This window comes from Megalops cyprinoides, chromosome 1 (assembly GCF_013368585.1).
Source record: "Megalops cyprinoides isolate fMegCyp1 chromosome 1, fMegCyp1.pri, whole genome shotgun sequence".
In the NCBI taxonomy this organism is placed as follows: Eukaryota; Metazoa; Chordata; class Actinopteri; order Elopiformes; family Megalopidae; genus Megalops; species Megalops cyprinoides.
This window is the reverse complement of record NC_050583.1, coordinates 73690637-73712718: the sequence shown is the minus strand read 5'-3', so window position 1 is coordinate 73712718 and position 22082 is coordinate 73690637. Positions and strand designations below refer to the sequence as shown.

General features: G+C 38.8%; 1 protein-coding gene across 2 annotated transcripts in view; it reads right to left on the bottom strand.

Moving 5' to 3' along the window:
* npepps (aminopeptidase puromycin sensitive) overlaps window positions 1-22082 on the bottom strand; it is a 124174-nt gene that overhangs the window by 75150 nt on the left and 26942 nt on the right. For both annotated transcript variants that reach the window (XM_036523759.1, XM_036523766.1), the window contains exons 3-6: window positions 17065-17142; window positions 5508-5629; window positions 3242-3349; window positions 1947-2147 (exon numbers count right to left, since the gene is read on the bottom strand). In XM_036523759.1, coding sequence (XP_036379652.1) covers window positions 1947-2147; window positions 3242-3349; window positions 5508-5629; window positions 17065-17142 — 509 coding nt within the window. The remainder of the gene's footprint in view (window positions 1-1946; window positions 2148-3241; window positions 3350-5507; window positions 5630-17064; window positions 17143-22082) is intronic.

Genomic DNA, 22082 nt, shown 5'->3' with positions numbered 1-22082 from the left:
ATGAAACAGTCATCCACACACCTCTGGCGCATTTACACCTCACATTAAAATGTGCCCCAAATGCATCCCCGTTGTTCGCAATGTGATTGATTTTCTCTTTTCCCTAAAAATATGTAAAATCATATGCTAATGAGTGAAACAGGTTTCCTGACAACATAAGTTAATATACTGACAAGCAACTGACATGTGTTTTTATGATTATCAATTACATATGTCCATTTATCCACTGGATTTATTTATCCACAAATATTTCAACAACAACTGAATTGTGCCATTTCTCTCTTTGTTGTTGCCAGTAGCGAAGGTGGTGTACTGACACTCTCGCATCAACATTGGGTGCATAAGAAGTTGTGGAAGTGTATGCATGGTGCCAAATGGAAACACAAATGAGAGAGGTCCTAGTAAACACAGGAGGTTCTCAAAAGGGGCCAGCTTATAGGGTGCCACAAATCGTCAGAAATGGTTTGAAAGTCTGAAGTGTTTACACGTGCCCTCAACAAGGCCACAATGTATCCTCAACTGTCTCGGGAAGTAGTGTGGCAAATCCAATCACAGTCGGATTTAAATGCGTCTTTTGAACATTTACACATGCCCACCAACATCCAATCCATTGCAATGGACTGTCTGATGTCTGAACTGATATAACCTGTAGTCCATTACAGATAGCATAAGTGTAAAAAGATACAATGTCAGGAAATCTATTTAGATAATACAAATCTGTTTTTACAACAAATATAATCCATTTTCATATTATACCAAGTTCATATAAAATAAAAAACCGTCTGTTTAGGGTGTACAGCTTTAGAGATTCTGAAACTTCTGGCAGATGGTAATCTTTAAGAAACTAAATCTTTGGGTTGTGCAGATGAAGATGAAGATTCAATCAGGCCTGAGGCAGTAAGGAGTAGGGGGGGAAGTAAGGGAAAAGCTTTCAACATTTATAAAGGAGAGTCAAATCAATTACCTATTTATCTATTATTTTCAGTATTAAATATAATATATATATACAGTATAAACAAATTATTTATATAAAGATAGCCAAGCAGACATACAGTCAGGTTGTCAGACAGATATTACTGTATTAATTTCAGGAAAAGTTATGTCAGAAGACAGCAATGAGGTTCCATGGGTTGAGTTAGAAGGAGTGACAGAGGAGACAGATGAGAGACAGGATAAAGAAGAACCAAGTGATAACTATGTGACATCACCAGTAAGGAGAAGGTCAAATGGCATCATAGAACATTTGCAACTTTCAATACTACATTTATCTGAAATAATTCCTCCCATTTGAGTGCTTTTACAAATATGTGCCAGTTGGATGTTTGGCTTAATGGCACAGATAAACAACATGTATGTACTACAGAATAGAGCAAGAGGTGTCAAGAATGTGTCCTCAGGGGAAATCAAAGCCCTTACTGGGCTTTACTTGGGTATAGGACTACTGAAGCTTCCTCAAATTTGTATATACTGGGGCTCCAGCATAGGTATCAGCCCATCACTGCATTTTCCACTAAAAAGAGTGGGCACTCAATAGACAGATTCAAACAGAACAGATGATATTGATCTACATTAGCATATCTGCCATGCAGTCTGGTAGACACTAGTTTTGAGAGGGCAACATAGATATTCTGCATGTGATTATATTCTACATCTGACATTTTACATTGAAGCGAGGGCCTTTTTTCTCAAATACACACATTTCAATCTTCTGAAATAATTGTCATTGAAATATATGTCATTTCACTGCTCCAAATGACCTGATGTTCTGATCTATCTTCAAGGTCTTAATGTGCTGTTGAATGCTCATCTTTGCTTACCACTCAGCATGATTGTGTCTCCCAAATAAAAAACAATTGAGGGTCACAATATCTTACATACTCACAGACAGCATAACAAGCATTACATGGACCAGTTTAAAGAAAGTGAATAGCTACAATGACACTCACCTCCAAAGCAAATTTCCCTTGTTCTGACTTTCCAATGGGGGTGTAGACACGAACTGTCACGCCATCTGATGACTGACTTTCAACAAAGTCATACTCGCCGATGACGAATGCTACAAGGTACGTGGACATGATGGGTGTGGTGGCAAACTTCACCTCTACAAGGCTGTCATCATCTGGATATGGCTTTCGATCAATGACATTCTGCAGTTGGGGAAGGACAAGTTAGTCACTGTGCAAGGTTCAGATTTCCTGAGTGTGCTGCATATTAAGCTCCCTGGTTTTATAATCTGTATTACACAAAAAATATATACATAATGTTACATATACTGTATTACGTACAAGAGAGAAACTCAAAGAAATCTTGGCATATGCCGTTCAAAGCTTAAAAGCTGCCCATGCCCTGGTAGTAAAACTTTAGCCATGATATTTTACCCTAAATTTAATTTGATAAAGTTTCAACTTAATATCGTAACTGTTACTGTTACATTAATTACTGTTACATTAATACACTTCATTATCCCAGCGTTAAAATATACTTAGACAATAAATATAAATAGGCAGTTTCAGCAATTTAGACATGGGAAAAATATTAAATTCTGAAGATGTCATCAATCCCAGAGTCTTTGCTGTCACTGTGTCCTGATGAGTCATACATAATGTTAAAACTACCATAATATATGCCCTCTTGTTCTCCTGACAGAACTCAATTTGAAATAGCTCTCATAATCCACTTAAAACTTTAATAGCCAGAAATCTTCCAAGTCTTCTACGAGGATAAAAGCTCTTTTCATAACTTAACCTATATGTTTGACATCCACAACCTTATTCTAGTGTAATGTTAAGAACTGGACACAGTATTTAAATGTAGTCCCAAAAGCTCCTTTGATTTAAACACAATTTTTACTGATATATGTCCTGCATTCTAGTTATCTTTTTTACTGCTTAGTCTAGATCCAAATAGACTTAGCTCTGCTATTACAGGTCTTTTTTTCATAGTGCACTTACTCTGTTTTGGCACCACACACAAAATAATTTTTTGTCCAGTTCTGGGTCATATTTAAATATTCATGAATTGGATTTATTGCTGCTTTCCTTAACAGCATGTATTTAGTTTACCAGATTTAATGTAGCTGTGGAAATGTTTTGTAGAGGACACTTTTCATTGTGTATTCATGATGAACATTATGTAAGCCATGTAGCTAAGGAAGCAAGCAATCAAAACAGTGACAAATCTGAGTCCTGCTCATTTGTGGATAAATGACTGCATGGAGAAAGAGGAAATGGCAAATACATACCATATTTGACAAGGCTACTCTGTCCTTTGGAACGATGAGGGTGATGTCAAAGGTGGCTTTGATAGCTGGCTCATCCCAGCAAGGGAAGGCCCTGCGAGCATCAGTAGCCTGAAGAGAATGCAGATCAGGAGAGGCTATGATGAGGATATTTCATCTTCACAGGCAGGCATCTCATTTCAATGATACAAATCTATAAAGGAATCAAAATAGTACTCACCTGAAAAAGTTCACATTTTTTTCACCTTGAATATAGTTAATATGGTAGGTTTGGGATACTTTACGGTCATTACAGGGGGACACTTGCACTGTTCACGTTCAATCAATCCCAACATTAGTATATAACCATACAAGCTTCAGTGAATATTGTTTTCTGAATGTGTGCTGTTAACTCAAACAAGCATACAATTCTCAAATTTTCTCAAAGGACCCCTTGGCCACCTATCACAGACCTGCAGTCCAGAGCAGTTTGAGAATAGCTGCTCCAGTGAGCAACACTCTCACAAGAGCTCCCTAACTACTGTCAATATGCACACCATATGCAAATTGACAGCAGAGGCATAAAAATGCACTTCATATTAACCATTTGTTGATGGCTAGCTAATATGTGCTAGAAAAGCCAATCTCTAGCTACTGGTAAACCCATTTTCCACAAAAGCAGATGAGTACATATTGAGAATGAATGCTGTAATCATTTCAGTGACTTCACAGAAGCGGTGGCCTCTGGAAATCATATTAAAATCATAATGCTCACAGTGTTGGTTGATACAGTTAACAAAAATCTTAAAGTGAGTGGGTTTTTAACATTACACATTTGTAAATTGTACCCTTTTCCAGCGTGATCTTTCCGAGCAGTGTCAAGCACTGTTTTGAATGAAGAGACAGCAGAGAGACCATTTAAATCAATCTGCAGGAAATAATCACCCTAGCAATTTTGATTAATATTGGTATGAACTGTTTTGATTTTCTAATCTTCTTGGCCTACATATCATGGTTTGGAAGTCAATATTTATTTACAGCTGTAATAATAACATAATAATAATGACAGTTGTAATAATAATAATAAGGTTACACATGAATGAAGCAGCCTAAAAGAAAATGAGATGTGCATTAAATCAGCAAATATACACAAATATAACTTGGCAAGCATGGCAATATAAAATGGCAAACATAGAAATGGACAGACAAGAAATCTTCAATACATGTATACGTTCTCAGCCTGTAGTAGGAAACAATAAAAGCCCATCCTATCCATTTAGGCTACCTACTATAGGTAAGATACTGCAAAGAATATTCTCAATGAAGAATTGATTAAGTGGGACACCACAGCTGAATTCTGTAGAGCCAAACACCTGCCTGTTGACATTCCTTTGGAATTGATATTTAAAAGACCACTGACACATTTCATACAGCCAAACAGTAGTGATGTGGGGGTAGCTTTTCAGGAAACTCATTCACTTCATTCGACTATGGACCAGACATGATTTTTGTATGAGAATTGAGTCTGGACACACAATAGGAAAGTTAAAGGGAGAGTAAATGAGCTAGCTAACGTCTGTTAGCTACTGTAATTTTTTCATGTTAACTTCACAGAGTTATGTTCGAATGCATTATTTTCTTACTTCTCCTCGTTGTAACAATGTCACTGCTGTCACAGCCATAATTGTGAGCAACATTAAAACTCACAGCGGTAGCCAACAGAATCCAGTCAGCTATTGTGAGCTACCCACCCAGCAATCCTTGGAACACATAGTTCAGAGAGGACAGTGGAAATTAACAAGCTCATTTTCTTTCCACCATCTTCTAAATGTTAGTCCAAATCCATAGTAGGCCTGTATTAATGTAGCATGGGAAGAGAAATAATGAAGATTCAGCATTACCAGAAAGTGTTTTTTGTTTTGTTTTAGTTCTACATAGAAGTGACTCAGTGATTCTAGCGAGCATCATAAAAATGCCTCCCACATAAACCATACTCAAGGTAAGAAAACATGTAATGAATTTTTCAACAGAGAATTACCTTAATTAGTTGCATGGAAGATGCTGCTAAATCTTACATCTTTGAGAAGTCTGAAACCCATGTATAAGGATGGTATTTTACTTCACGAAGTCAGGTACAATGTCTTAGACAATGTCTAAGTATAAAACAGGCGACCGACCCAGAACCTAAACCTTAAAATCACATCACATTGTACCATTATCACTCAAGACTAATGACCACAGCTACACCTACATAACGTACAAATTGAACATATGGGCATAATATGTTTACCTCAAACTGTGTGACAGCAGCATAGCGGATTTCTCCTGTAGGAGTTGCATATTTACTTCTGTAGAAGCCTTTCATTTTGTCATTCAGTTCTCCAACAAAGTCGATCTTCAATGTACCGGACCCTGTAACAAGAGTAAGAGCATGGTTTCTTGTACCGATACTATAAACCCTTTTCTCTCAACCAGTAAAAGCACATTACTTCGCACAGGATTGAAGGATTTTCTTTTTCAAATTTCAATTAAGGATGCTTGGAGAATGTACAGAATGCTGCACTGGAGAAAGACAAATATTTCTGCATCCAGACGCTTGGGAGGAGGATACTGCAGCTTTTGGTATTCATCTGCACATAAAGGTACATTCTTGAACCCATATTGAGCATATATTTAAGTGAAAAAACAGATAAATACCCAATATCACATGAAGGATGGGTATATATAATATTTTAAATGAATAACTACATGGATTTTAAACAGCAAACATGTTAACATTATTGCTTGCATCAAGCAATGTACAAAATTCACAGATTGTTTATTGGAAACATAATTTTGAATAATTACAAAATTAACAAATTAAAATACAAATTAAAACTAAAGCAGAAAGTACATTGCTAATAAAAACTTTATTATGTTAACACTGATAGGAAGATACCTCAAAACAGCTCTATATAATAAACAGTCAAGAGATAACATTTTTTCAGCAACAACCCAAGAATATATGCATTTACACCAGGCGAATGCATTATCATCATCTAATTCACATTTAACCAGCAGTTCTAAATCACCGATTGAAATGCCCTGTGATAACACAACATCAATGAAAGCAGTGCTTTTGCATATTCAGTCTGGATAGTCTCAGACCACCTTCACGGCCATAGGTCCTAACCTTTCTTCTCAACTACTTCTGTATGCTTCCATAGAAGCTTCATAGAGTCGCAATGCCCCACATTATATACTGCACACAAAGTGCCTAATCATACTATTCTAACAACTATTGCCACTCTCCCTCTCTCTTTCCCTGCAAGGACAAGATGCCTGGACCACAACTACACGGCCTACTGTTCAATTGAAGCCCCCCCATGTCATCCCCTTTCCACCGCCCTGCAATTAAACTGGAACTAATGAAATGAACTAATGCCTTTTTCATGTTTTTCCACTGTTCCACTGTTAACATTTCCCGTTTTCCACTGCCAAAAGAAAGTTACCCAGCCGGTTAAGTTTTACCCAGCTACCAAGACTGACTGCGGTGACTCTTTCTACCACCTCTTCCTTTGGTCATGGAGCAATTTCCTTTTTTTCTTTTTAATGAATTGACACTCAGTATTCTGGGTGTTTTATTTCTTTTTGAAATGTACTGCGCTCTGTGTTCAGTGCATTGTGACAATTTCCATTGTCAAATGAGAAATAAAAATAAAATTTGATTGAAACTTTCACAACTTTTTGACTGACATTAAACAAATATTTAAGTGTGCATGTTAGCTATACAGTCCCTATGTCTTTCTGCTTTAATAAGTATACTGCTAACATAGACCTCAAACATTGAATAGCCTATGCCCACTGAATAAAGAAATGAAATCAATTATTTTGAACATGCTTTTATTGAACAAATTGCACATGAATACCCAACCAATCAAACAGAACATTAATTTAAATAAGACATTATAACTATAAGAAATTAAAGTTTAATCTCCCCTGCTCCCTTTAAAATATTTTCTTCCAAACCAGAGGTGCCCAAATTCTTTCCTATGAAGGGCCAAAAATTAATCTGGATGGAGGGCCGCGGGCCAAAAATAAATGTTGATGTTATGTGAAATTACATTACATTAAAATGTATTATATTTTATAGAAAATTAAAATTCTAAATCTGAAGTAAAATTTCAAAATAATAAAAACACTACTCTTTAATCTGCAGTAATTTTTATTAATTTGCAGAAATGATTGTCAAAAACATAAAACATCCATATGCTTCTTTTTGGGAGCATAAACATATTTAAAAGGAAAGACACCTTTCTGACAGAAAGTGCATGCAACTCAAGGTGCTTTAGAAAATTAAGTTGAAAACAGCAGTATTGTCCACCTTTGTAATCAAGAGTGGAAATTTGACTTCAGCTTGAAAAACTGACAAAAATATAAATTTAAACATCATAGTGACAACACTGAATAACAAATCAATATTGGATAGTAAGTTTATATTGAGCAACGTTTAAGTTTTTCAATAGCTTTTTATGTTTTTCTCCTGTCCAGGAATACAAACAAATTGATTTGACAATTTCTTCTCTCCTTCGTTCATGTTTCATAATTTAGGATTAAAAATGAAAAGATCAAAAATATGACTACAAGACTACACTGCAGCAATAAAAATAATATATACACTATATGGACAAAAGTATTCGGGCGCCTGACCATTACATTGTAATGACATTGTATTCAAATACATATACTTTAATATGGAGTTGGTGCCCCTTTTGCAGCTATAACAGCTTCCACTTTTCTTGGAAGGCTTTCCACAACATTTTGGTGTTTCTGTGGGAATTTGTGCCCATACATTCTGTAGAGCATTTATGAGGTCAGACACTGATGTTGGACGAGAAGGCCTGGCTCGCAATCTCCGTTCCAGTTCATCCTAAAGGTGCTCGATGGGGTTGAGGTCAGGGCTCTGTGCGGGCCAGTCAAGTTCTTCCACACCGAACTCATCAAACCATGTCCTTATAGTCCTTGCTTTGTGCACTGGGGTACAGTCATGTTGGAATGGAAAAGGGCCTTCCCCAAACTGTTGCCACAAAGTTGGAAGCATAGCATTGTCCAAAATGTCTTGGTATGCTGAAGCATTAAGATTGCCCTTCACTGGAGATAAGGGGCCTAGCCCAGACCCTGAAAAACAGGTGTGGCCAAATACTTTTGTCCATATAGTGTAGCTCTAAACTCTGTGCCACTTTTAAAACTGGCTATGACTTTAATTTATTTGAATTGCTAGTACTTAGCTTTGCACATCCTGACAAGACTTAATCTCAGCTGTTTATCCTTGTAATAGTTTACAGGCCACCTGGCCCTTATACTGTTTACATTAAATCTTGATGGTGTCTCCCTGGCCTCAAGTGCAACCATTAAAGACCTTTTTGTCACTATCAATTCTGAGCTCTCTTTTGAAACACATAGAAAAAATACTGCCAGGACTGCTTTCTCTCATTTGAGGAATATATCTGAAAATCTAATCCATGCTTTTGTTACATTCAGACTGGACTATTGCAATGCCCTCTTGTCAAGATGTGGATATGCCTCCCTAAAGCCCCTTCAGTTGGTTCAAAATGCACCTGCTCATATTCTAACCAGAACAAAATGCTTTGAGCACATTACACCAATACTAGCCTCTCTCCATTGGCTACCTATCAAATACCGCATTGATTTCAAAATACTCCTTACATTTAAATGGGCTTGCCCCTCCCTATCTTAAGGACCTTCTTCACCCATATTCTCCACAACAAACTCTACATTCCCAAAGTGCGGGACTTCTCATTGTTCCAAGAGTGGCTAAAAGTACTATAGGCGGTAGACCCTTTTCATATGGAGCCCCTCTTTTGTGGAACAATTTACCCACCGAGGTTTGGGGAGCAGATTCTCTCCACGCCTTTATGTCTAGGCTAAAAACTTATCTTTATTTCAAAACTTTTAGTTGAGGAACATGGCACAGTGCTGGCATGGATCTTAGAGTCTCTGGCAGACTAAAGTGGTCATTGCTGTCACTACATCATTGCCTGGTGACTGTGTTCAGCTGATCTGGCTGTGGTCTGGTGTTGACTGCCTTAGAGTCGCCCTCATGATCGTGCTGGCCCCTTGCCTCTCGTCCCCTACGTATACTGCCATAGTGCTTATCTGCCGGGATTTTTCCTTATTACACACATGCATCTCTCTTCCCCCCTCTGCTCCCCCTTTGCCTTTATCCTGTTTTTCATTCCTGCAGTTAACATCTACTAATCACTGTTTTCTTTCTGTTTCCTGTCCCTGCTCCGGGCTCCTGCCTAGAGCTGTAGCTCAAGCGCCACATCCCGATTTCCAGTTCAGCTATCTTGCTGCCCTGCCTATCAGGCCAACTGTGCGCCAAGAACCAGACATGTGAGGATTACATTTTATAATTACTCTGTTGTGTAATTACTATTGTCTATATAATTTAATTGTCTTACAACTTTAGTATTCTCTGTAATTCTATCTGCCCAGTGCCAGCCAGAAGCAGATGGGCTCTCCCTCAGAGCTGGGCTCTACTCAAGGTTTCTTCCTGTTATTTAGGGAGTTTTTCCTTGCCAATGTTACCTTAGGCTTGCTCTCAGGGGGTCTCAGGCCTGGGAACAATGTAAAGCTGCTTTGTGACAACTTGTGTTGTAAAAAGCACTATACAAATAAAATTGAATTGAAATTGAAATTTTTGTGTAAATGCCTAGTTGCGACTGATAAAAACATCAACTGATGAAGCCCTGAATGTGGATTATGTCCACATGTAGAAGAAAACAACGCAAAATCATGCATTGTCTACACATGCAGTCACGAAAGTCGCTCGTATCGCTGCTGCTTCAAATCTCGTTTGGAAGGAACACTCAAAACGTGAGATAAAATGCATGTACAAAAATAAGAAATGGTGATTGATAAGAGTTCAAAAACGAAACTCAGCCATAACGTGATTTGTAAAAAAAAAAAAAAAATGTTTCGTTTTTCGAGACTACAAATTTAAACAATGTTTTGAAGTAATGAAACAATCCGCTCCAGCTGGTTTCTTTCATTACCTTTCATATCTGGGTAGCCTATGCTGTTGGTAGCAACACAGTAACTCTTGCATATCTTCACGATGTAAACCCCTGTAAATGTATCCAATTCACTTTGCAATGTAGCAAATGTAGCTTTATTTCTTTTAGATATGATTTTTCCTTCATCTAAGTTGCAAGGGCCATGTTACAATAGCCTATGCATTTACAGATGCCACCTGGAAGTCAATTTGTGCAACGACGGCAGCTCATGGGGAAAAATTACTACCATTAGTACTACCATTACCACAGAACCAAATCTGAATGCCAATGCAGCAAGATGGTGCCACTGTTGTGAGAAACGCTGCAAATGTACCAGTTTAATCTGTACATATTAAACATAAAGGAAATCTCAAAACACCAAAATATATTATTGCATCTTATGATGTGATTGTAATGAATCATGATTTAAGCATTTCATATTTAACCCATCAGTGACTCAGTGAGCTGAATCGTCATACTGAACTGTAAGAAATGATTCGGTTCAGCAAAAAAGGTCAAAATACCCATCATTAGTAAGCAGTGTCTGTGTGCCCAGAGTCTAGCTTAATGTGAATCCAAGTTGATTAACCTTCCTTCGCTGAGAAAAGTCATCTGCTATAGGATATACACAGCTAGTTAACTGGCTATAATACACCATCAGCTAATTAATTTATAATAAGGAGCTGGCCATAACACTAATTAGGTTACATCTGTAAATTTCTGTAAATCAACTCACTTCAATGTAGATGTCACTGCTGTTTTGTTGCTTGTTAAAAACTCATTTATTGTTACTTTGTAAACATTAACGGAGGGAGTTCATATGAGACCCAGCAGAGAAACTGTCATGGTCTATTTTTGGTCATGACACAGTGGTTGATTAGGGACCTGGCTCAGAGGGGAAAGGAGGGCGACACCATGAGCAGGTGTAAAAGGCACACTACAAAGAAAAACACAGGCTTTACTGCACTCTGACAGCAGGCAGCCGATTTAGTCCCCTTCCAATGTCACAGATAGGTAGCTGTTGGTCAAGCGCTAATGTAGTCTATAATTAGTCACAATCCTACAATTCCTTTTTCACACACAGAAAAACAAATTACTGCAAATATGCTTGCCTGATGGCAGGCACACAGAAAACATGGACTAAAATATCGTTATCTATAACATATAGCCAGCGCCGGCCTGACGCATAAGTGAACTAAGCGCCTGCTTAGGGCCCCGTGTCCACCAGAGGGCCCCCAAGAGCGCTTGAAATATCCCACGAGAGAGCTTGAAATGTTTATTTATTTTTGTGATATATTACATTATGTCAGTGGTAATCATACAAAAATGCAATATTACGTTAAAGGTCTGGCTAGCTAATACTACTAGTTTAATCAATTCCCACTGCCTCTGTCAGAGCTGGTGTCACAGTCATGCACATGCGCACTGTCACGGACGTTAACTGCATTTTGATGCAAACACCCCGTAACCAGCTATGACGTCGCCGAGGTCTGGACCTCGGTAATTTTTTTCCCTCTCAGGCTGACTCTTTGCATTATATGTGTGTGTGAATGAACATGTATCGATCCGCCAAATAAGACTTATTTCAGCCAATCAGAACTTATTCCTCAGTGATAAGCGACTGTGCTTCTGTCACATCTGATAGTCGGAGGGATAAGAACAACGAGAGCCTACCAGCAGTGAGTAACATTTTAGTGTCTACTAACTAGTGTTCTCTTTTTTGAAAACCTCTTTTATGGTCACTCCAGGTAATGCTCACACATCTGTTGAACTGGTCCGTTCACTACCTGTGGGACAGCAGCGCTTCCGAATGACATTTTGTATCATTTTGTATCAGCTAAACATTATCAAGCTAATGTTAGCTAGCTAGTTAGGTAGGCTTGCTAGCTAACGCTCACTGTTATCAAATGCTAAATATAATACTACATTGTATGGTTTACCAATTGACAAAAAATTATTCAGGAAGAGCCTGCCTAAAAGTTTTAGAAAAACTGTGCTTGCTGAAGAAAGAGTGGGAGAGAGAGTGCTAGCAGGCAGCACGTAGCTCTGTTGCCAAGCAACAGTGAGGCAACTGTCACACGTCTCTGAAATGGCTAGCTAGCTTGTAACGTTAACCAAACTGTAACAACCTCATCAATAATCAAAAGAGCAGCACTGGCTGGTACTCTGCTTCTTGTCAATGTGATTTCATCTTACAGCACTGTAAGCACTCTTTGAAAATTAACGTTACCTGTGCAATGTGGTCCAACAGTGTTACTATGTGTTGCTATATCAACTAACTTACAGTACTCAAGGTTAGCTAGCTAAGATTAACGTCGGTCACCTCGGGCCGCTGTTTTAACCCATTCATGTCCATAACAGAAACATCTTTGCTCACAAGAAGGGACTAGCCTACTGATTTTACAGGAATGGTTCAAAATGATTTAAAAGTAAGTTGGTGCTAAGAAAGAAGGGATGTTTCTTTAGCCTACATTTTTGGTACACAATAGCCTATTAGAATTACAAATTTTCCTGGAAAAAAGTAAAAAAAAGAAAAAGTACAAATGTACAGCTATAAAATAAACCCGCTCTACTTATGCTTGTGGTCCTCAATTAAAATTTTGCCCTGGCTACAGCCCATCCTGCAAGCACAGTCAGTCAGACTAACGTTAGGTTACAGTCTGTGCGAATGATCAAGCATTGACAACAGTCAATAGAATTGGTTCTGCCGAGGTGGTGGGGGGTCCCCAAATCAAATTCTGCTTAGGGGCCCATACAGGCTTGGGCTGGCCCTGTATATACAGTGCTGGCCAAAAGTATTGGCACCCCTGCAATTCTGTCAGATAATGCTCAATTTCTCCCAGAAAATGATTGCAATTACAAATGTTTTGGTAGTAATATCTTCATTTATTTTGCTTGCAATAAAAAAACACAAAAGAGAAAGAAAAAAAAGTCAAATCAAGTATCAATTTACACAAAACTCCAAAAATGGGCCGGACAAAAGTATTGGCACCCTTTGAAAAATCATGTGATGCTTCTCTAATTTGTGTAATTAACAGCACCTGTTACTTACCTGTGACACATAACAGGTGGTGGCAATCACTAAATCACACTTGCAGCCAGTTAAAATGGATTAAAGTTGACTCAACCTCTGTCCTGTGTCCTTGTGTGTACCACATTGAGTATGGAGAAAAGAAAGAAGACCAAAGAACTGTCTGAGGACTTGAGAAGCAAAATTGTGAGGAAGCATGGGCAATCTCAAGGCTACAAGTCCATCTCCAAAGACCTGAATGTTCCTGTGTCTACCGTGCGCAGTGTCATCAATAGGTTTAAAGCCCATGGCACTGTGGCTAACCTCCCTAGATGTGGACGGAAAAGAAAAATTGACGAGAGATTTCAACGAAAGATTGTGCGGATGGTGGATAAAGAACCTCGACTAACATCCAGACAAGTTCAAGCTGTCCTGCAGTCCGAGGGTACAACAGTGTCAACCCGTACTATCCGTCGGTGTCTGAATGAAAAGGGACTCTATGGTAGGATACCCAGGAAGACTCCACTTCTGACCCAGAGACATAAAAAAGCCAGGCTGGAGTTTGCTAAAACTTACCTGAGAAAGCCAAAAACATTTTGGAAGAATGTTCTCTGGTCAGATGAGACAAAAGTAGAGCTTTTTGGGAAAAGGCATCAACATAGAGTTTACAGGAAAAAAAACGAGGCCTTCAAAGAAAAGAACACGGTCCCCACAGTCAAACATGGCGGAGGTTCCCTGATGTTTTGGGGTTGCTTTGCTGCCTCTGGCACTGGACTGCTTGACCGTGTGCATGGCATTATGAAGTCTGAAGACTACCAACAAATTTTGCAGCGTAATGTAGGGCCCAGTGTGAGAAAGCTGGGTCTCCCTCAGAGGTCATGGGTCTTCCAGCAGGACAATGACCCAAAGCACACTTCAAAAAGCACTAGAAAATGGTTTGAGGGAAAGCACTGGAGACTTCTAAAGTGGCCAGCAAGCAACCCGGAGTGATGGAAGCTAGCTTGCAACTACATAATGAGAGATAGCTTGCGAGCTAAACAAGTTGTACAATCACAAACAATAGTAACATTTTGGCATCTCACACTAAAACAACCATTTCTAGCTAGGTAACTAGTAAATGAGTTTGCCAATCACAAACATCAGAAACATTGGTCATTATTTCTCTCCTCGCCTTGGCTTGTTTGCCTGAGGAGTGCAATGAATAAAAAGGAGAAATGGAGCAAATGGAGACTTACAGTATACTGAAAACAAATGACACCGCTCCAAAAATTTTCTACTAAACATATAAATCTGATACTTTCAGGTTGATTACATCTGTCCTTTATTGTGAAGTAAAGTTCTTGGGGCCAATTCAGCATGCCGAGTTTGACCTTTGACACATTTGATCAAGATACACTAAACTCATTCCTGGACAATCTTTGAACAGATTCAAGCCTATGACCAAAACTATATGCACATTAGCCACCTTTATACCACTTAAATTCTTCTGACAAGCTCAAAAAAAATATTGACAGGTTTGGGTCTGAAAGTACTTTACTGGCTCTGCAACCCTAAAAATCAGGTCAATATGCTGTACAATAGGCATGTCACGATACCAGAAATTTAGTAGTCGATACCAATACCAGTAAAATTCCACGATTCTCGATACCCAATTCGATACCATGGTAAAAAACAAAAACAAAACAATAAATCCCATGTACTTCAACATACACTCCTTTATTAAAAATATTTGAACATTACAAAAAACAATAGTGGCATGTAGCCTTCAAGTAATAAATAAAAAGAAAACTATTAACATTACAAAAAAAGAACAGTGGCATGTAGCCTTAAAGTATTTAAAACAAACAATACTCTGCTTAATTACAAACAATCAACTTTTTATGATGGTACAGCATTTCAATTGCAGTACCCAACCAAGACATGAAAAAATATGGAAATAATAAATAGGTCTATATGTAATAATAAAAAGAAACAACTATTAACATTACAAAAAAGAACAGTGGCATGGTATTTTCTGTGCCTCTGAAAAGCTTCTGATATGGTTGGCTGTGTATGTGTTTGCTAACTTTGGTCCTGCCTCTCCTGGTCGACACCCTCCTCTGGCTGATACTGTGAAAGGAAAATTTTGAGATTTCAGTAATCAGGTCAATGACTGTAAGAAAACAGCAGAGGCTGCACACAAAATGTACTATCACACACACACACACCTCTATATACTCAGAGTGAAAGCAGTAGTTTAAATTTACTGACATGACAGACCATTCGTCTGGAAATATTTATTTAAAACGCTAACGTTATATTTTGAAGACAGATGACACAGACTGAACGGTAAGGACGGTAGCCTACTATTACAAGCTATGGTTACATTACATTAGCGTAAACACAGTAGCCTTTAGCATTTAGCCATTGCAAACGTCATATGGAACATAGTTGGCTACACAGCAATGCCAGCTGTCTGAAACAAAAATAATGGTAACGTGTATCTCAGGGTAGCAAGGACAACACTTTGGATACATTGTTAATGTAACGTTAACATGAACTGAAACTCACTCACCTTGAATTCTTTGAATAAATCTGGATGTCTGTCTTTGAGGTGCTTCGCTATGTTGGAAGTGTTTCCTCCTTTTGTCTGAAAAGTTCTATGGCACTGTTTGCATACTGTTTTTTGCGAATTTATTATTAATTCCCGATGATCCGCCTTGAACGCAAAGTACTTCCATACACGACTCTTACTGTTTTTCTTTTCAACGAGTCGAGGCGGAGCTGTCGCTGCAGCTGCACTTGTCGCCATCTCCCAAGTGTTCTTCTTCCTTTGGCATTTTAACAGCAGACTAGAATACTTCAAAATTTAGTTTATTGCCAAGTAGGTTGCCCCAACAAGGAATTTTTTTTGGTATGATAGTGCTCCATACAAATACATCACTAAGAAAGATGAGCAGTAAAAGCAACAAGTACTGAAAAACAAACAGGCATATATGCTGCCCCCGTCAGGTCCGGAAGAATAACATCCTCAATACCTACGGTACTGTAGAAAATGTTTTCAGAATTTTGGCATCAACTTGGTACCGAAGCATCGGTACCTACGGTACTATAGAAAAACGAGTACCGTCACATTTTCAAAAAATTTGGCATCGACCTGGTACCGAAGTATCGGTTGTTGTGACATCCCTACTGTACAATACAATCTACTCTGTAAATACGATACCATTTGGGGTACAAGATTTATTTTTAACAATTTCAAGCCTGTGATGTATGTGAAGGGGTATGTAGTCTATATATTTAAACAGCCAATGAACAAAGATGAGGTCCACTTCCCCTGATCTGTGCCATTAACAATTCCCCTATTTTGTGAGGGACAAACGCATTCATCTTGGGTGAAACAACCAAAATTCATGACATTTCCTAAATACCTTCAAGTCTAGAAGATGATACAGGTGCTAGAAAGCTTTGGTATTTTTTTTTTGGTTGTTTGAAAAAACAGCATACCTCCTACATACAACCTAAAAAGGTGTATTTTGTAAAAAAATAAATAAATAAGTTTTTATTTGAACATGTACATGAACATTCTTATGTTTCATATAAGAATGTTTGTATGAATGTGATTTTGTGTATCTATTTTGACATTTTCTACTTGCTGTATTATATTCAGATATGTATGTGTTGTGACACATCCAATGATTCTCAGCTTAAGTAAACCAATACATTCTGCTGTTAAATGACACATTTACAGTGACAATGACAAGTATACAGTTGTCATCTATAAAAATCTTGTGGCTCACCTTTCTGAAGACTGCTTGGGAATGACAAAGTGACTTTTTCATCTTCATTTTGATAGTTGAATCCAGTGGCACTTATTTCTGTTGGAAGAAAAAAAAAAGATCCATATCCAGTTCTTTTTATTTTACTTCTGAGTGTAAACTAATGACTTCTACATATTTAAGAACAATCCTTCTGCACAGCCACAGGTTGAAAAACAACTGGTGAGCCTTTAATCCAAGTGCTGAAACCCTATTGTACTTAGAGTTGGGAACTGAAACTCGGTTCCAAATTAGGACTGAATCCAAAATGCCAAGTACTGGGTACTTGTTAAAAAAAAAATTGCATTTCAGTTCTGCTTATCGGTTCCTAAACACGATAACCCTTTATTATTGCAAATAAAGGCTACATATCTGGGAGCATGTATATACACTACCAGTCAAAACACCTCCATTTTTCCAATTTATTGAAATTTAAGCAGTGTAAGTCCAGTGAATGACCTGAAATGGCACAAAAGGAAGCGGTAAACTGCCAGAGGTTAAAAAAAGTTTAGGTAACCAAAAACTGAAAAATAATGTAAATTTCAGAGTTATAAAAAATCCTTTTTCAGTGAACAAGTAACGGGTTAACAACTTACAGCTTTTCTGCAGCAATGGAAGTAAATTAAGCCTTGAAAGTTGATGCAAACAATTCCTACAGGTGTCCCGACTTTTGTTAATTACTTACAAACCCTCTGTCTGTATAAAAGCAGTGTTAGAACAGTCCGTGTTACTACACCCTCTGAAGCATTATTTGGACAATATTGCACTGCAGGAAGTAGTATATTGCTTATCATAATGGCGAGAAAAAGGCAACAAACAAAGGAAGACAGAACATTATAACCCTTAAAGGTGTAGGCCTTTCCTTAACAGAAATTGGGGGTGTTCTAAAACTTTTGACCGGTAGTGTAGCTATCTGCCAGGACCTGTCTACGTGACTACGTCACGCATCAACGCAACAGCGTGTCCATTTGTTTAGCCCTTTCGCGCGTACGGTCACACCGGTGTGATTAGCCGTTTAGCGCGTATGTTAAAACCGGTGCGATTAGAGCACTATATTGGAAAAATTCTAGCTAATTTTAGCTTTGAGGAAACAGCGATTTAAAGTTGAAAATATAGCAAATGCTAACTGAAAACTATGAGAAGCTTAATAACACTGATGAAGATAACGAACCATGTAACGTAACACTCGTGCTACATAGCATAAAAATAAGTTACGTGCGAAAGGGCTACATACAAGCTAGCATGCATGGCTAACATCACAACAATGTGAAAGATGGACCGCAGTAAACAGTCAAAAGTGTGGCTTCACTTTAGAAAACAACAACAAGGCAATGTGCAATTCATGTGGGAAGCTAATTAGCTGCAAGTCAGGTCGCACATCAAATCTGATCAAACATTAAGGCAGCACGGCGTCGATCTGAAAGACTGTACAGTGTTTGACGTCTTGCAATAAGCAAGAATAAGCAGATTCAGAATCGGAATCGATAAGCAGAATTGGAATTGATAAAATTCAAACGATACCCAACCCTAATTGTACTTCTGTTTTTTTATTTGATTATTTTATTTCTATATTTGCATGGTCCTTTGTCATGGCACTTCATCTATGTGTTAAAGAATATTGTCACCATGAGCCAATGAAATTATATTTATTCCTATAAGGCCAAAAGCTATATACCCATTTTTCGTATTGCACAAAATCTGCAGCAATACTTTCATTTGTCAGTTGTCAAGAAACATTTCAAAAGGCTCCGTGACTCAGTCAGCAAGTCACTTGTCATCAGTGCAGGCCAACCCCTATGGGCCAGCCTGATTCCAGCCATGTCATTAATGACCAGAAGCGCACAGTGGCAGCAGTGTCAAAACAACGTGCTTTTACTCTGCCAAGGTTAGGGGTGAATATGGTTCTCCTTGTCTCAGTGCTCTAAGACACCCCGCAACTCCTCAGTACAAACAATTTACTGAGATGACATCAGTGGAGAAGCACCCATCCACCGACTGGCACCCACTTTGCTGTAGTGCACTGTGGGATTATAGCCTTTGACTGCATGAGAGTATGCCAGAGGATGGAATTCGTCTTTCTGCAGCACTACTGCATGAGTGCAGGGGTTGTTGTGATGGTATTTATTCCTAACACAGTTCCATAAAAAAAAAAAACACGTCAATAAATATGCCTCTTTAGACAAAAAAACTAAAAATAAACCTCAAGTAATGTTTGAGTAACTTATGTAAAACTTATGTAAAACTATTTTCTGACACGTTCTTAAACTGTGCAAAATGATTAAAACCCTGGCCACTATGAACCAATAAAACTGTGCAGTGGATTTTTTTTTAAAAATCAGCATGATATATTTATCTGGCTGCCTTAAGATGCTCATTAGTCACACCTGCATGCACCCATGTACATTAATACCTAAAAATGACTCCTCTTATATGGTGTTCTAGAATAAATTGCTATGTGCTCTGTAAGTTAGCCAAGTTACTATTGCTTTTCTGACATTAGTGAGTCCATAGTGAAGGCCTGGCTGCTAGCTAGTTAGCGAATACAAAAGGGAAAGTTTTTGCAACACGTTGCACAGTAACACTCTCATATGAACAGGGAGATCGGCATGACAATTCAGACATGCATTTGACCAGGACATTCCCAAGACTATAGTTTAAACAGTGGCTAACTCCAGGCAGGTTGTAGTACTGTGAAAGAGCTTACAGTTGGAACAGTCAAAAAAGTATCTCTGACCATGTCACCAGTCTCTAGCCAGGCAATGGTCTAGAGAGCAAAAGATTGACTGTCTCTGGCAATGACAAGAGTGGTGATGAGAATCTACGCACAACTCTCCAAGAGCTTGAGAGTGGGGTACTAAGAAAACCCCAGCCTCGTTTAGATCTTATGGTGTTGTCAGTGTTTCCACTGTTTTCAGTTGGATATAGAGGCAACTCGACAGGTGTTCTCTTAAGACCTTTAGTCTGCACTGCAGTCCCGGTTATGCTGAAATAAAGCTGTAGTCCCTAAACATGGAAGCAATATTTTGTTTATTGAGCAAGTAAATTGTCCACTGTTCGGTAATACTTTCCTAAATGTGTTTGTCTCATTATGCTGTGCTTATGGTCCTAGGACATATCTGGGAAGGGAAGATTTACTTTTTCATCAATACAGCCAGCTCATTATCTGAAAATGCTGTAACTAGCAGCTAGCAAGCAAATGCAAATTGTAGTGTAGTATAATAGAATGAATTCATTCTAATACTGTTTGAAACAGGTGAGCAATATGTCAATTCGATCACAGTTGCTACATTTGTTATAATGGACACAGTTGGAATTACGGAAGGAAGTTGCGGTCAAACTTGATATGATTAATTTGCGTTAAAACATTAACGCGTTAAAGTTTCACGACTAATCGCGAACGAGCGTTAACGCATTAACGTTGACAGCCCTAGTTTATTACCTTGAGGCCTGAAATGAAAACCCATTGAAATGAAACCTGTTGCTCGTTCCCCGAACGCCAGACGCAAGACGCCGATCGGTTAGGACCCAGCCAGGACCCAAACCCGGAGTACTCGCCGATTTCGACACCCTCACAAAAACTACAGACGTAAGTAGCCACTAGTTACGTACGATGGCTTCTCGCAGCTCTGTTTCTCCCATCCTTAGCTCTCCTCCCTCTCGCTGTCTCCCCTGCTCTGTGTGCAACATGTTTAGTTATTCCTTCTCTGCCATTACTACCAACTTCACCTGTGTTAAATGCGAGCTTAACGCTAGGTTGACGGAGAAGGTAGCAGAATTAGAAGCATGCATCCGCACCTTATATGAGATTAAAGCAAGTGAAAAGTTTATCGAATCCTTTTCAGTACTGGATGCGTCAATTAGCCTTTCTCCTAGTTCAACCCCGGCAGAGCCTTCGCAGCAAGGCGAGTGGGTTACGGTTTGGGAAAATAGACGCAAGCGCAAGCCCCCGGTGCACCACCAACCCTCAGTTCACGTTTCCAACAGGTTCTCCCCCCTCAGTAACACACCTGCTGAGAAGCCTGTTAAAAGAGCCCTGATTATTGGCGATTCTATTCTTAGAAACGTGACCGTAGAGACACCAACAACCATAGTCAATTGCATTCCTGGAGCCAGAGCTTCCGACATTGAAGCCAATTTGAAAGTGCTGGCTAAAGCTAAAGGTAAAAGTAAAGCGAAATACTCAAAAATCGTTATTCACGGCGGCGCTAACGATGTTCGCATGAGACAATCGGAAGTAACAAAATTAACTATTAAATCGGTGTGCAGGATCGCTAAACAAATGTCGGATTCAGTAATTTTCTCTGGCCCCATCCCCATGCGGCACGAGATCTATAGCAGATTAACGTCACTTAATCGTTGGTTGTCTGAGTGGTGCCCCTCTAACAACGTGGGTTTTATAGATAATTGGCACAAGTTTTGGGGGAGGCCTGGTCTTTTAAAACGAGATAGCTGCACCCTCAAGGGAGGGTGCAGCTATCATCTCTAGAAACATGGATCATAGTCTGAATTCCTCTAAACCTTGACTTATCAGGGCCAAGGCCAGGCAGCAGACTTTCTGTCCTACACAGATGTCTGCTTTTTCCCTGGAACCACTGCTTAAAAATCCCATAGAGACAGTGTCTGTTCCACGACCCTCCGTCCCAAACTTCTTAAAAACATCCAGTATGGGCATTTGTGCTGATAATTTGATAAAAATTAAGTCTGACAAACCTGAAAGTACTACCTGTAGACAAATGGTCCTTAAGATTGGGTTAATAAATATCAGATCGCTACAACCTAATGCTTTATTAATAAACGAATTGATTACTGACCACCAGTTTCATATCTTATGCCTGACTGAAACATGGCTTAAACCTAATGACTTTGTTGCTCTCAACGAATCAACTCCTCCCAGTTACTGTAATCACCAGGTCCCTCGACCTACTGGTAGAGGTGGCGGCGTTGCTGCTGTACACAGCTCCAAACTCTGTGCCACCCTTAAACCTGGCTACAACTTCCAT